This window comes from Gavialis gangeticus, unplaced genomic scaffold (genome assembly GCF_001723915.1).
Source record: "Gavialis gangeticus isolate Ggan-Ray unplaced genomic scaffold, GavGan_comp1, whole genome shotgun sequence".
NCBI lineage: Eukaryota > Metazoa > Chordata > Crocodylia > Gavialidae > Gavialis > Gavialis gangeticus.
Genome location: NW_017729032.1, coordinates 51,141,654 through 51,157,581, shown reverse-complemented (window position 1 = coordinate 51,157,581; position 15,928 = coordinate 51,141,654). Strand labels below are relative to the sequence as shown.

At 41.1% G+C, this 15,928-nt stretch overlaps 1 protein-coding gene across 3 annotated transcripts in view; it reads right to left on the bottom strand.

Annotated features, from left to right (window-relative positions):
• Positions 1–15,928, bottom strand: part of PDS5B (PDS5 cohesin associated factor B) — a 174,768-nt gene that overhangs the window by 128,536 nt on the left and 30,304 nt on the right. For all 3 annotated transcript variants that reach the window (XM_019524557.1, XM_019524559.1, XM_019524558.1), the window contains exons 2-5: positions 15,322–15,525; positions 11,028–11,114; positions 10,837–10,934; positions 10,344–10,470 (exon numbers count right to left, since the gene is read on the bottom strand). In XM_019524557.1, the coding sequence (XP_019380102.1) occupies positions 10,344–10,470; positions 10,837–10,934; positions 11,028–11,114; positions 15,322–15,525 (516 nt within the window). The remainder of the gene's footprint in view (positions 1–10,343; positions 10,471–10,836; positions 10,935–11,027; positions 11,115–15,321; positions 15,526–15,928) is intronic.

Genomic DNA, 15,928 nt, shown 5'->3' with positions numbered 1-15,928 from the left:
TGGCAAAAGTAAATACAAGAAACCTTCTTACAGTAAATAAGCAACCTGATGAGAAATGTGTTTTTGTCTTACAGTGAAAATGTTGCTTTTTTATGAGAAGAGTCTAAGGTTCATAGTTTTCAAATATCTAGAATTCAGGCAGTGTTTGTGCCAACTGCCCAGAAGGCTGGAAGATATGGGGAAAATTGAAAATTATGCAATAATTACTGCAACCTGGAATATTTTAATTTAACAGAAATTCTGGATGTCACTGCTCTATCTGCTCCCTATATCTATTTTTCCTGTGTTATCACTACATAATAAACAATATCCCCTCAAACCAGTTTCTTTCAAATTTATCTCCTTTTACCGTCTCTCACATGAATGCAAATTAACTTGGTTTAAAGTTATAAGTAAAAATAATATCTTGTTCCTCTTGTAAGTTGTGTTTCAGTAATAAATACAAGATCAGCAATCTCATCTTGAATAAGATGGCTGATGCTCTATAACCACCAACATTACATTAACACTGAGAGACTGGGGTCTCCAACTGCTGTGATCCCTTCATACCCCGGAAACAAAGAGCAACGACAGGAAAATAGGCATGAAATCCCTTCCCCTGTGTCTCTGAAGACGTTTCTCTCCCCCTTCCCACACCATATCTCTCCTTGACCAGCATGACTTTCACAAGCACAGCTGCTGCCCCATTGTCTCCCTACTCATATGCTTGAACACGGGGAAGAAAACTTACAAGATAAGCTCTACATTAACTGTTACCACACAGGAAAAAGACTCTGGAGTCATTGCAGATACTTTGCTAAAAACCATCAGATCAGTGTTGAACAGCAGTCAAAAAGGCAAAGCATTAGAAATGATCCATTATCTATTCAGCACTGGTGAGGCCTCACCTGGAGTACTTAGTACCGTGTTGGGCCACTCTTCAAGAAGGATGTGGACAGACTGGAAAGAGTACAGCACAGAGCCATACAAACAATCAGGGGCCTGCTAAGTAAAACTCATAAGGGAAGGCTGAAAGTTAATATTATTTAGGGTAGAGAAGCCAGAGGAGGGATTTTTTAACAGTCTTCAAAATACCTGAAAGGCAATAGCAGAGAGGGTGGAGATTGGCTTCTCTTGGTGGCCACAGGAGACAGGAATAGGAGCAATGGTCTCAAGCTGCAGCAGGTGAAATTTAGGTTGGAGACTAGGAGAAATTTTCTGACTACGGAAGTGATCAAGCCCTGGAAGAGGCTGCCTGGAGACATGGTGAAATCTTTGTCCTTGGACATTTTCAAGAGCAGATTGGAGAGACACTTGGATAGGACGGCTTAGTCAGAGGCCATCCTGTCTTGAGCAAGGGTCTGGACTAGATACCCTTGTGAGATTTCTTCCAACCCTACTTTCCTATGATGTGTTGACATATTGAATACTATGTGCAGTTTTGGTCTCTACCTCTCAAAAAGGATACAGAAAAACCAGAAAAGGTAAAATGGATGATCACAAGTATACAGAGGTTTCCACATGTGGAGAAACTAAATGGGCTAGTATTACCAGCTTAAAAAAGAGCGAGATAGACAGATAAATGCTGGAGGAAGAATATAGTAGTTTACACAATATTAAACAGTGCAGAGAAAGTAAAAAAGAATTTATTATTTACTATCCCTTACAATACTAGAATGATGGGATAGAAAATAAAACTATTGGGTAATAGTTTTAAAAGTTAACAAAAGGAATTTCTTTTTTGCTCAGCAAAACTTGTTACCACAAGAAGCTGGGGACGCTGATAAGCTTAACCAAGCTAAAAGGGGAATTCGACCAGCTCTTGGAATAAAGGTCCATCAGCAGGTTTTGAATGTGGCACATGAGGTACAGTCTTTGAATCAGAACTTCCAAAACCTCTGGATACTGGAAGCTGAAGTGGGAAGAGGAGCAAGAGGTAGAAGATTCTGGACATGCTCTGTTCATCCTCCCTATCACAACCTACTATCTGCCATTGTGAAAGACAGGACACTGGGTCTGAGGGACCTATGGTCTCACACAGTAAGTGGCATTTCTTATATTCTCATGCCACATCTAAAAGGCTTCTCTTTCTCCTGCAAAACCAGCTTCTTCCAGCTACTTGTACAACAAGGTGTAGAAAAGCAACTAAAAGATGAGAACTAACAAGTTTGAGAAAAACTAGCTTGTTCAGCATCTAATGGAGGGCCTGAAAAAATTGTACACTTATTATTTACCCTTCTGTTCAGGAAGTTGCATAACCCAAATGGAACAAGCGATAATCATAACAGGACAGAGAAAGTCTACTACTCCCCATAGTTCCATAATCTTAAGGACTCTGGCATAATTGGTAAGAAAGACCACCATCCATGCACAGAATAAAAACTTCCTGAAAACACCAACCTGTTAAAGAAAACTTTGCATATAAATGGGAAGGCTAGATTCTCTACTCTAGCTACACAAGGGAGAAACTGGAAGCACCGAGCAGCATCTTGAATCAAATGGAAATGGGACTAGATTTATGAGGGGGCCACATCACACTACTTGAAAAATATCCAAATGTGGAAATAGCAACTAAAAAACTCCCAAAAAAACCCAAAAACTAATCCTGATTGCTTTAACAAACATCGAGAAGGATACTTAAAAGGACACTTCAACAATTAATCTGTAACTTTTTTGGACAAACTTTCTACCATCCTACTTTCACTGACAAGAAACAAACACTGATCTCTGGATAAGAAATTTACTGGGTCATCTTTCCATTCAATTTCTACAGTTCCATGGAATTCAACACAACTCCAAAGCTTTTTTGATTCTTGGGGCCTTAAAAAAAGTGTCTGCATTCATATACCTTCTTTACTCTTTTTTTAGCTGCCTGTTGATGTCTACTTAACAGAAAATCAGGGTAAAATAACCAGCTATCTTTTCTATATCAGAATAAACTCAGGAATAAATTCTATATATTCTTTTCTTCCTGAAAACTGAATACTGTTCTTTTTATCAGTTTTGGTTCTCTTTCCTATGTTAACTGAAAGAGAAGAGAATAAATGCAGTTAATTACTTACTGCCCAACTGGATCAAATATTTCTCCCAAATAAGATTCTATTTTGACCGTCTAATGCTTGTAAGGACTGCAATTTTACTCGGATAATGATAACCAAGGATCAGGACACTGAACTGCACCCAAGGGTAGAATAGTCACTCCAATGAAGCAAAGGTTTAGTAGTGTCTATAACTGTCCTATTTTTGTCTGCCATTTTTTAATCTACCTCACAAAACAGTCTTGATCAGGCACTTCCAAGGATAGAGATAACAACCTCCAATTATAAAAATAAACTAACAGCCAATATAAGATGTTAATTATGTAAATTTGCAAAATGTACCGGGGGGGGGGGGAGGAGCAGAGTTTGAAGATAATAGGTGCTTGCATTCAGATTCCCTGTAGTACCCTGTCACTGCTGGTAGATACAGAAAAAATTGGCAAGCGCTCAGGCAAATGAAGTACAGTTGGTCTGGTTCTATTGTTTTTGCTCATTCTGGCTGAGATAATTCCAGCCCACAGTAAGAACAGCAAACTATGGGGATTGAGAATTTTTTTTTTTTTTTTTAATGCTTCTTGGTACCTTAAATACAAAGTGATAGAAGTTAGCTAGATTATGTTTTGGCTCACACGTCAGCAAACTGTCACTTTAAATCCAATTGAATAATCATTGTAAATGATAATATTAAGAGTAGGGGTGACCAACCTGTAGCATACATGCCACGAGTGGCACAGGCAGCTGTGTGTAGCACATGGCAGATCAGGAAGGGGCCAGGCAGAAGAGTGGCAGACAGGGCAGGGAGTAAAAAGCAAAGCAGCAGATCAGGCAAGAAGCATAGGTAGTGTTCTGCATTTTCGGTTTTTATTAAAAAAAATAATTATCTGGGAATTTTTCAGGGTTTATTTTCCAAACATAAAAATTGGGTTGAAATCAGGATAAAAGGAAGAAAAAAAGAAAATTCGTTTAAATTGGGGAAAATAATATGTTCCCGTGGCAGTAAGGGAGAGAGTAAGGCTGGGACTAGGGAAGGGGTGGGGGAGGGCTGTCAGCCACTCCCAGGACTGCAGCAGGGAGCAAAGTGGAGGGAACTGTCACTGGATATGGGGTAGGGGGGCATGGTTCCTGTTGCTACGTGCACCCCGGGAGAACCGCGGGCTGTCCAGCACGCAGATCAGGAGACATGCGCCCCCCAGGAAGAGACCAGCGCAGCCCCCAGCCTCCCTGGGGTGCACGTTTAACAGCAAGAGCCACACCCCCCCACCCCACACTCACTTAGTTCCCTCCACATCTGGCACCAGCTGTTCCTGGGGCCACTGCAGCAGGGGCTGAGCTGAATGGGAACAAGCAGAGCCCCAGGGGGCACAGGGCATGGCGTAGCTTGTCACTCCTCACCCTAGCCCCTGCTGCAGTGGCCCTAGGAGCAGCCGATACCAGCTACCTGCAGCTGCTGGGCTGTGCTGCACCCCAAACCCCCCAGGGCTCTGCTTGTCCCCATTCATCCCAACACCTGCTACAGCAGCTCTGGGAACAGCTGACATTGCCTGCCTGCACCATGGCACAGCACAACCCAAGGGCTGAAGGAAGTGGCACGTGGCCAGATGCAGGGGAGGAACCCAATTCCGACCCAGGCACCTCCCACCCTACCCAGAGTCAGACCTGGGAGCCCCGCACCCCCAGGCAGCGGCTCCAGCACTGCGGGCCCATGCAGAGCGGCTGGGTGCAGCACCCACCACAGAGAGCAGAGACAAGCTCTCCTGATTCTTTTTCTTTTAAAGATCTTTCTGGACCTCCTTGTATGGTTTCATGAGGTCTTCCAGCAAGCTTCTTTCCATGAAGGTGTCCATCTCCACCACCAGGTCTGAGAGAATCTTGGCTGCTAGAATGACCTTAAGGTTGGCAGGATTTAGCTTTGACCCTACCACAACCTCTTCATCCTCATCATCACTCAAGGCAGATTTGACAAGCTCATCCAGGTCCTCCTCAGTCAATTCCTCCGCATGGGACTTGAGTAGCTCCTCCACTTCACTGGCTTATATGTTTTCAAACCCATCACCTCCCATGTCTTGTGCAAGCTCCACAATGCGGCATACCTCAGTCTCTACTGTGGTGAGTCCTTGCAACTCACTGAATGCCTCCTTCCAAAGTTTTCCCCAAGACACTGATAGTTGACTGCCTCAGCTCATCCAGGAACTCCTTTATGTTAGTGATGCAGTCACAGAAATTGCAGTTTTTCCAACACTACATCACCATCAGCATCGGGTCATTCTCCATCACCTCTAGGATACGGCTGAAAGTGCATTGTGTGTAACAGATCTTGAATGTAGCTATTATACCCTGGTCCATTGGTTGTAGCAGGGAAGTTGTTTTGGGTGGGAGAAACGCCACTTCCACATTAGGGTGTGCAAACTGGACTGTCTCTGGGTGGCCAGGAGCATTGCCCAATATCAGCAGGACTTTGAAGGTCAAGGACTTGGATGCAAGGCACCGCTCCACCTCATAGACAAAACAGTTGTTAAACCAGTCCATGAATACAGTGGCAGTAACCAACGCCTTGCGGTTGGACCTCCAAGATGGGCTGGTGGTTCTTGTTCTTATTCTTGAGAGCATGTGGGTTCTGTGATCTGTAGAGGAGCACTGGCCTTACCATAAAGTCACCTGAAGCACTGGAGCAAAAAAGAACAGTTAACCTGCCCTTTGCTGCTTTGAATTCTGGAGCAGACCTCTCCTTTTTCAATAGGAAGGTTCGGGAAGGCTCTCTTTTCCAGAACAAACCCATCTCATCAGCATTAAAGACCTGCTCTGGCTTATGCCCCTTTTCCTCAACCTGCTTCTTCAGCTCAGGCAGGTACTGGGTAGCGGCTACATGGTCTGCTGAAGCCAATTTCCCCATAAGCTTCACGTTGTGGAGCCCATGTCTCCTCTTAAAGTTTTCAAACCACCCCTTGCTGGCTTGAAAACTTGCGCGTTAACTTGTGCCTTCACCCCTCGAGGTCTCGATGATGTGGTCATGAATTCACTTTGCCTTCTCACATATCACTTGGCTGCTCTTAGAGGCACTTTCCGCTGTGTCTGGTCTTCAATCCAGCTGCTAAGACCTTGTTCATTTTTTCTAAGCTATGATCGCACAGCATAAAGGTCACTTTAACACTTCCCCATGTACCACTCACAACGGTAGCCCTAATAGTAGCCTCACTTTTCTTAATGGTTCTCACAGTGGATTCGTTACACCAAAATGACTCCCTACATTTGCCACACTCCCTCCATGTGCTAGACAATCCAACAACTCCAATTTTGTTTCCAAAGACATCACTTTCCTTGTCCTCTTCACAAATTGCTCACCTTCACCACTCACTCGCTTAGAAGTCATGATTAAGGGCAAAATGCAAAAATCACAAAGAAATTGGGAGAAAAAATGTGAAGTGCGGTACCTGAGATTCCAACAAAGCTGTTTTTTGGCACAAATTGAAGAAAAAAAAAAAACCCATGCAACTCTCACTCTACCAGAGAAACCAGTAGATTTTACAGCCTGCAGGGAGCTCAGAGGGAGAGGAAGGCGGTGAGACAGAGGGAGCCATGTGCACGGACAGTACACGCACAGGGCCCCAAGCAGCCTGCAAGGCAACTCTAGCAGGTAAGTGGGGGAAGAGGGTAATTGTGGCCCCTGTAGGGAGGGAGCTGGGCCAGGCAGTGCAGGGAGAACAACAGCAGGCAAGGAGATGCCTGCGTGGCTTCTCAGTGAATGGAGCCCCAGCCAGGCCAGGTTGTGGGACAACCTGAACCCAGTGGCTCATCCAGGGCTGCAGGCAGGCAGCCCCCACTACCAACGAGTTCAGATCATCCCACGACCTGGCCCAGCCCCCACCCGCAGTGAACGGAGCCCTGGCTGGGCTAGGTCGTGGGGCAGTCCTAGCCCGGCGACTTGTCCAGGGCTGTGGTCATGCAGCTCCCACTGCCATTGGGCTCAGATTGTCCCATGACCCGGCCTGGCCAGGGCTGCTGTTCTGTGCCTGCCTGCTTCCCTCCCCTACAACCTGGCATGGTTGCAGGGAGCAGAGAAGCTGCATGGGGATCTCCTCGCCTGCCTTTCAGATAGGTGGGGGCAGGGAAGTGCCGCCATGTGCTACGTGGGTCTGGCTGGTGCATCCTCTCTTCTCCCCTTCCCCCGGGCAAGATGCAAATGCAGTATTCAAATCCCCAGCCCCATTTTTGCATAAGTCTTTAGTTTTACCAATTGCAGTTTTGCCAACCATGGCAACTTCCCCGAACCTGACCCCTCACAGTTGGCGTGGGAAACTTGTACTACTGGAAGCATATGGGGATAATTTGTCGAATACCTGCCACAAAGGTTACAGGCATGGGGTACAGGGGCAGGCAAGTGCCAAGGGGTGTAGGTATGGAGGGAGGGCAGTAGCAAAGGAGTAAGATGTGAGGGGGCAGGGCTCAAGCTGCTTGACTCCACTGCTTGCCCCTTCTGCACCTGCTTTCCCTGCTGCTGCAGTAAAAGGTGACAAATTTAAGATAACCCCTATAATAATAGGATTCTATGCATAGAAAATTTTAACAAATTTATACATTTTCCATGTATAGAATCTAATTATTTGGGAGACCTTCTTAAATTCAGAGTTGCCTTGAAATCAGGTAAATATGGTATTCTTATAACTATATTCTTTTAACTTCTGTGGCATGCAGCCCATAAGACTTCCCCGAATTCCTGTTTTGGTCATTTCTTATATGAAAAAAATCCATTCTTGATTTTAAAATTTCCAGAGATGGAGAATCCACTGTAACTCTGGGTAAATTGGTACAATAGTTAATCTTTATTGTTAAAGTTTGCATCTTACTTCTAACTTGAATTGGTCTAACTTGAAATTCGGTTCATTGGATCTTAAAAACAACCATCTGCTAAACTGAGAATATCTTATCACGTTTCTAATTCTTCATATAAGCATTTATATAGACAAATCAAACAGCCCCATAGTTAGTGAAAGATTCAGGGAGTTCAATCTCTTTAATTTTATGAGAAATGATGAACCTCTCCATTCCTAATCTAATATTCAAGTATTGGATTAGCCCCTTAGCCTAAAATACTGCACTGGGAACTTACTTACTTGATTATCCATAATCATCCCCCGCCTCCTAAATCCTTCACAGTTACTGCCTCCACAGCAGCCACCCATCCCATGAGTATGGCCTAACTCTTTGTTCTTTAATGCATGACTTAACCTTTGGCCATATTTGTCACTGGCAGGCATGGAGAAAAAAAAAATTAAAAGTGGTGCTTTACTTTCAGCTTGGCGCATACCCACACCAAGCACAGCACATGTCCAGAGAAGGAACTGCATAAGTTTAACCCAGGTCGCCCAGCATCTGTACAGAATGCACACTTCAGCAGGGCTTCTCGACACTTTTATCCAATAGCTGATTCAATCAGCTATTGGATAAAAGCACCAAAAAGTGTTTTGATTGAATGAACAAACCGCAAGCACTTTGTTTGAATCAGCTACTAGATAAAAGCGCCAAAAAACCCCACTGAAATGCAAGACATATACAGATAGTGGGGGAACTGGGTCAAACTAACGTGGTTCCTTTTCTGGTAAAGTGCTGGGTTTTTTTGTTCCCCCATCCGTCAGCACCCATAAAGACACAATGTTTGCCTGCATCTTCCTTATCAAGTGATCCATATCACCACATTAGTAAACAATGAAGAGGATAGGGTCACTGTTCCTTCATTCTTTGTACTATCGGCAGACTTCAACAGTTATTATCATGTGTCCCTTCCTGCCCCCTTCCGCAGCAGATTAAGAAACTCTAGAACTCTTTGGAATCAGTTACTCAGTGACAAGTGATATTGGTATACTTGCTTTAAGTGCTGTCATTCTCAGTTTATTTCTCTTTGCAGTTTTTTTCGAGATCTGAATAACTAAGAGGAGAGAGGTGCCAAAGGCCCCAACACCAGTGATTCTCAGTCAGAGTGTAAGTTTCTTTTAAGGGTGATGCAGGGTGCTATGTAATCTTAAGCACTGATAGATGTGCAAACACCTACATGACTCACAGGGTATAAACCCAGAGATTACAGATAGGAATCCACAGTAGCAAAAGCATTTGGATTTGTGGTCTCCAAGTTTTTTGCAACAGAAGTCATTCTATTATTTTTCCATAGTCAAAAAATGAATGAAAGCCAAGAGCTGGTATTTTTTAGTGTTTACTACTGAGATTCTTGTTGTGTGAAAAATTACAAGATTTTGCAAAAACATGGTTACAAGACTTTTATAACATTTATTTTTCCTTCACCCCCACCAAATCACACACAAACCTACCTGGCTTCACAGGTGGCAAGCTGCCTCAGAGCAGCAACCCTAGAAGCCCAGACTGTCAAAAAGGCCAAAAGCAGTTTGTACCCATTTGATCTTGGGTCGGTCCTAGTTTTCAGCCTACAAAACTTTTCCTTCTCTAATATTCAGTCCACATGCTGGCAGCTTATGATCGGTATGCCCAGGTCCCCCTGTTCCTCAGATGTTTAAGTCTACAAGCCCCTATTTTATAGCTGAAGTCCTTGTGAGTGATCCTCAAGTATCTGACTTCATACTCGTAAAAAATTCATTTATTTCTGACATCCCATTGCACAAGATTTAAATCTTCCACATTGGCAATTCCTCTCTTGGATCTCTCAGGTGTACTTTAACAAGCTACTTCCTGTCCTTGCAATAGTAGGACATTGACAATGTCTTCTTCACCTTGGTTTGTCTGTTACAACTTATGGTGTTCTTGATGTTTTGAGGCACTATGCCCAGTATCTGCATGAGTGGCTTGTTCATGCACTTCTGTTTAGATTACACTAAAGGTACATTTGTCTAGGACAGTTCAGATAGGGATGATCTCCTGAGGTCCCTTTCCACCCAATATTTCTATGATTCTATGTTCACAGTTGTACAGTTATTTAAAAAAAAAAAAATCAAAACAGCATTTAACAGTAATTTTATTTCCAAAGAAAACTATAAAATGGGTATATAACATTCTACCTGCACTTTTTCATAAAAATGTCCTTAAATTACATTTCACACAGGCCACAATGCCAACTAAATCTTCCAAAGAAAAAATGTGCACACTGCCTTGGAGTTAAAAATTAGCACAAAACAATGTCTGTGTAGGAGAAGCAAGTAAAAGCAATCAAATGTTATTAAAGTTTTATTTAAAATAGAATGAAGGCAGCAAAAAAATCCAGGTAAATAAAGTGGAATAATTCAGCCACAGTTTGTCCTTGGAACACACATTTGATCAAGCATCAACATCATACAGCCATACATTTCAGTAGTCATTAAAGCTTACCTTATGTGCAGGCACTAGATTAACTAGAACTGTATCCAAAAGCTCTTGAGATACTGTATCTCCTTCACAAATGATAGAGCTCATGAGATCAACCATGTGCATGTGTACTTTTTGATTATGACCATTGCTGAAATAAAAATGTAGTCACTGTTATTATTACAACAGATGTACAGTCTCTAACAAACAACATGACCAATAATTGAAGTCATCATGAAGAGAATAACTGAACATAATTTTTTCCTAGAAACCAAACTACAATTTCTATGCTTTATGTGCCACTTTTCATGACAGCATCAAATCAAGCATTAAGCTTGATTCTTCATCCTACTACTAATCCATGAGGAAAATGTATACTATTTAACTAGAAATATATATTTTCTCCAACTCAAAATAGCAATTGTCTTACAAGAGCAATCATGAAACATAAGTAACAAAGTAAAATTACTTTACTCGAAACACAATTAAAAATTAAAATGAGGATAGCTGTACTTACTTTATTACTGAAAATAGCGTTCTGTACAACTGTGTGAAAATTTCATTGCTGTCTTCCAACTCAAAACATATGTTATAAGATTTGACCCATGCAATATTCTATATTGGGGGGAATACAAAACAGTAAAATTATCATTAAAAAGATTAAAATCAAGTTAAAAGTCATATTAGAAAAAATGAAGTTTGGCTCACCTCAAGTAAATAAAAATATCTGTTGAACTGTGGACTTTTTGTATCCTCTAATCCTTTCAGTTGCCTTGTTATAAACATAAAAATATCCTAGACAGAAAAAGTAACAGTAAATGGATCCATCATAATCCAATTATTGACTTAAGTTAATGTGAATAATTATACAATGAAAATTGCTGAAGTCATCCTCCCCTAGAACTCACATGAAACTCAGAGAGACTATTTCTCTGTCTGTGACAACAAGATTATGAAAGCACTATAAAGAATTAGGTCAGAGATGGTAACTTTAGAAAGTTGCACCTTGGTAACAAGAGCAGGAAACAAAATTGGTTGAGTTTTACATCAAAACACATTCAGCTTGAAAGCAAAACTATACTTGGCGGACCAAAACACAAAGTAAAATTTAACTACCCTCTTGAATTTGGTATTTACATTTTGGGATGCATTAGATTTGCTTTTTCATGGAAAGGGGTAATCCTTTTTTGATCTGAAGATGTTTAAGAATTTTTAACTACACAAAGAGTTACTGCAGGTCAGCCACCATTCCAGACTAGCAAAATTGATTTGATAGACAAAAAACAAAAAGAAAACACCATAAAAAAAGTTTGACACTCACTCGTTCAATTTTTAATTTGTCAAATGAAACTTCCATAGCTCTCTCTTATGAGCCTTAAATTCAAATACAGAAAGAGATAAATATGAAAATTTTTGTGCAGCTTATCCAAGTTGGCAAGTAGCAGAAGCACTTTAATTAAATATTATTTCTGCACTCAAACCAGTAACTCTGACTGAAGGAAAGCCAAAAGCAAGAGATTCACAACTGATATACAAAAACCATGAAAGAAAAGCCAAGACTTGACAAGTTTTCAGACTTTTTCCATCCTGCAAAACTCTTTAAGGGTTCCCTTTCTCCATCACATCCCAAGTTCCGGTAGAATAAATTCTAATTTCAGTTAGAAACAAAAAAAAAAATCCATTCCCATTACTTCTTAAAAGATATGAGGCCAAGCCACCCACAGAAGCCCACAATTATCCTTGGAAGCATATGAAAAAGTTGTTCGAAAGGTACGAAAGCCATCTTCTAAATATTAAGAATGTTTATGAAAACTATGAAGCTTTGATACGTATTTAATGTGGCATGGCAGGACACACGATTGTGTGGATCATGAATTAGATCCAATCATGTCTTTACCTGAATGTGTAGAAGGGGCCTTAGTCTTTCATGCTCCCATTATGCACGTTCATGTTCTAAATTGGGTCCCCTCTTTTTTTTGACCAAACCTGTACCATTCCACTCCCCCTAACCTCCAACAGTTCTTTTCTCTCTTTATTGTGTCAATACTGCCTGAAAGAGTCTCCCTCTTATGTTGCTACCATGTAAAGTCATATTCTGGTTTCTTTTCCTAGTGAGGGATAAGCCTGCCTGAAGAGGCTAATAAACTGATGTATTATGCCACAGCATATGCTCAGGTCACTCTGTAGGGATGGTACGTGCGTGATCATTTCAGCACAATCAGCTGTAAGGGGAAAAAGAGGCTCAGTGAGAAAAGTCAACATTTTAGCTGTTAACCTCAGGAATATCCTCTGGATATATATCAATTATATTTTTTCAAAGATTTATAAAAACTTATTTTTAATACGGAGTAACAGCTAAAAGCACATTCTTGACAATGTCCAAACAGAAGAGAAAAAGCTTCTACAAAAATGTCACTAGAATTTCTTTAAATGGCAAATCCCACTCTAGCTCTCAAAAAAGTGAAAGCCTTTTGACTAGGTCTTTTCCAACAAAATTCACATGGAGGTTAACAATTAGAACAGAGAATTTCACCTTACAGATTTGAACCTTTAACCATGCAAGTAACTAAAACAAGGCCCTGCAATGGAAAGTCTAAAGCAAACCTTTTCCTTAGGTGTGCTACCAGCCCTACCTATAAATAATAAGCTAGAATTTTCATGTTGTTGAGTTATATGCTCTCTATAACTTAGTTATATACTAAGTTTTAAAAGGTCAGAAGGAATCATTATTAATGTCTAGTTTGATCTGAATAATATGAACTGAATCCAAATCCATACTTTCTGGCTGCACAAGAACACATCTTTTAAGTAATCTAATCTTTATTTAACTTCAGAACCAGTCATATAATTTCAAAACAGATTTAAACAGTAACAGAAGATGGTTGAAGATGGGCCATGGAAGTTCAAAAGTCAAATTTTTACACTGGAAAAGTGACTAGCTATCTTGATAACAAAATGAGAACTCAAAAAGGCCTGATTTTTGGAAAGCATGGTCAGTCCATTCTTCAGTTACATCATTTTCCTCAGATATACACAATATGCTTCTTGCAAGATATTATTGTCAGATCTTGGGGAAAACAGTGCGCTAATGGATGCTTTCATAGGGGAATGAAGACAAGGCCATAAGTTACTGAAAAGCAGTCCTCAGGCTGGAACCCCAGCTCCATTTCAGGCTAAAAATTAAAGCACATACTTGATGAAATAATTCAAGGAACAATGACTGGGGGGGGAACATACCTTTGGCCAAATTAAAGTATTTCTCACCTTATCTCTTTACCAAGTGCACGGGCAGGTCCAGATGAGATGAAATAGCAGTCATGCCCCCCCCCCACCATCCAATCCAGTACTGGCTGCATGCTGCATACACAGTGAATTCAATGGATGGTTGGCATGGGACCTGGGCAGAGCTGCAGCGGTCAGTACCACCACTGTTCACTGCTGGGCTCCAGAGCCCTTGAAAACAGGCTGTGCACCACACTACCCATCTTTTCTGCTGAGTTCAGGGTGGACAGAGAAAGCAAACACTGGCAGCACTCACCCACTGTGTTCTGGAACCATGAAAAATGCCAAGCTGACCAGTGAGGGAGCTCAGACATCACTGCACATAAAGATGGAGATGCACTGTGAGCTCAGAGAGCTCACTGGTTTCCAGAGTTATGATAAGCAGCATGTACCATACGATCAAAGAGAGTGAGGCCTAATGTACAGCAAGCTCTCTTCACTGTACACACAACAGACAGCTAAAGGGGGGGGGGTGGCTGAAACACCCTTGCCACAATCCTGGATCCACGACCATGAGTGAAAAGAAATTAACTCCATTTGTATGAAAACTCTTTTGTACTGCAGCCAGAATATCTGACTGATTCCCACATCAGTGCATCTAAACTGTACCAGTGGTAGGTTTCTCTTTGCAACAGGTAGGTTAGATGCATTTAGATCTTTAAATCTGAAAACGTTTGCAGTGCTACTTTCCACTGCTACTGAGGTAAAAGCCCAAACATATCATCCTAATTCAAACTGGGTAGTGAAATCCTGTTTGAGATTTTGTGGGTAGAAGACAAAGGATTTGTCTGATTTTATGAAAGGAAGAAAATGAGAGAAAATTAATTTAGTCTGCTGTAAAAGAAAAAAAAATACTTCGTAACAAAAAAGAAAGGGTTTGAAGATGCTTCGTTAAATCAGCCATCTCCATCTAGTGGGTTCAAAAGCATTTCAAGAAAAGTTAATTTACACATTTTATAACTGTGCAACCATCAAGTTGACAACCAAAATTACCACTTACACTTCCAGCCAAATAAAACGATAAACCTGAAAAGACTGACAATCCTATCACCTTTAAATGGCCTAAAGAAGCAGTCAATAACATTTCATTAACAGCAGGCTGAAATAAACACAGCTTTGTCCTTTTCATCATGACACAGTCTTGTACCAACTTGCTTGGCAGGCCACATTTAAAAAAAAAACACTAAAACCACCACCACACCTCTTCGCAGGCATCAGGTTGCCAACCACTGACCCAGTGAGAAGTATTAGTGATCATTAGCCTAAATTTGTTTATGGAGAAGATTTTGGTGTTCTCTCACAAAAATATCCAATGGAAGTTAAAAGTCTAATAACTTGGGAACTTACGGTATTAACTTATAGTCATAAAATAATGTAAATATTTCCAATGCAATTTCAAAACCCTTCAAATATTAATTACTGAAAGAGGCCTGCAATTATGATCCTGGCAGATATAAATGCCCAATTGTTACATCTACAATGTAAAGTGTTACAAGTATACCATACCGACAGAAACTAACAAAAATTTGCTACGTAGTCAGAACCTGTCCCCCCGCTTTCCCTCCCTCAATAAAAGCCTTAAAATGGTTTGGTAACTTAACTAGTTGTATAAAACAAAACAAACAAGTAACTGAAAAGGAAGGAAGGAAGCAAATCATTAATTCAGTTTAAGAATAGACATGGAGGAATATAGATGCATTTTGGTACTATTTCAACTTGCCTTCAGTTTATCTGGTGATGTATATGGAGCTTCAGGGGCATATATTCTGAAAATATCAGCAAGGCAACAAGCCACCAGCAAACGCACATCTTTATCAGGATGTTTGAGAAAAAAATCTGAAGCAAGATGTAAAGCAAGGTTTAGATACAGCTCCTTCTCTTCTTCAGAGTCCTGGTCCATATCCATGAAGGTTTTCACAACCATCTATTAAAAAAGAAAAAAAAAAAAACCTCAATAGGTAGAAGAAGCTTTTCAAGAAAAGGGCTGTCCTCTTTACTGTGAGCTCCGATGTAGCACAAACTCACATTCTATCTATAGATAAACAGAACCTGGGACTGAGATCCTGGCCCATAATTAAGACCTGGTATTACCATAATATTATATTTACTCACATATCACACATACCTTTTCCCCCAAAAACAGCCTTCTATAATTGTGTGCGCATCTTGAGAGGAAGCTGATTTTTCTGCCCAGAACAGAGGCAGAGAGATGCTGTAAAATGCCTGCTTCTACTTCTTCACTTCCCCTCAGCAGCCACATTTGGGGAAGGGGCAAAGCAGGCTGGGATGCTGGGGGATTGTGAGTCAACTTGAATCTGGAGCAGATC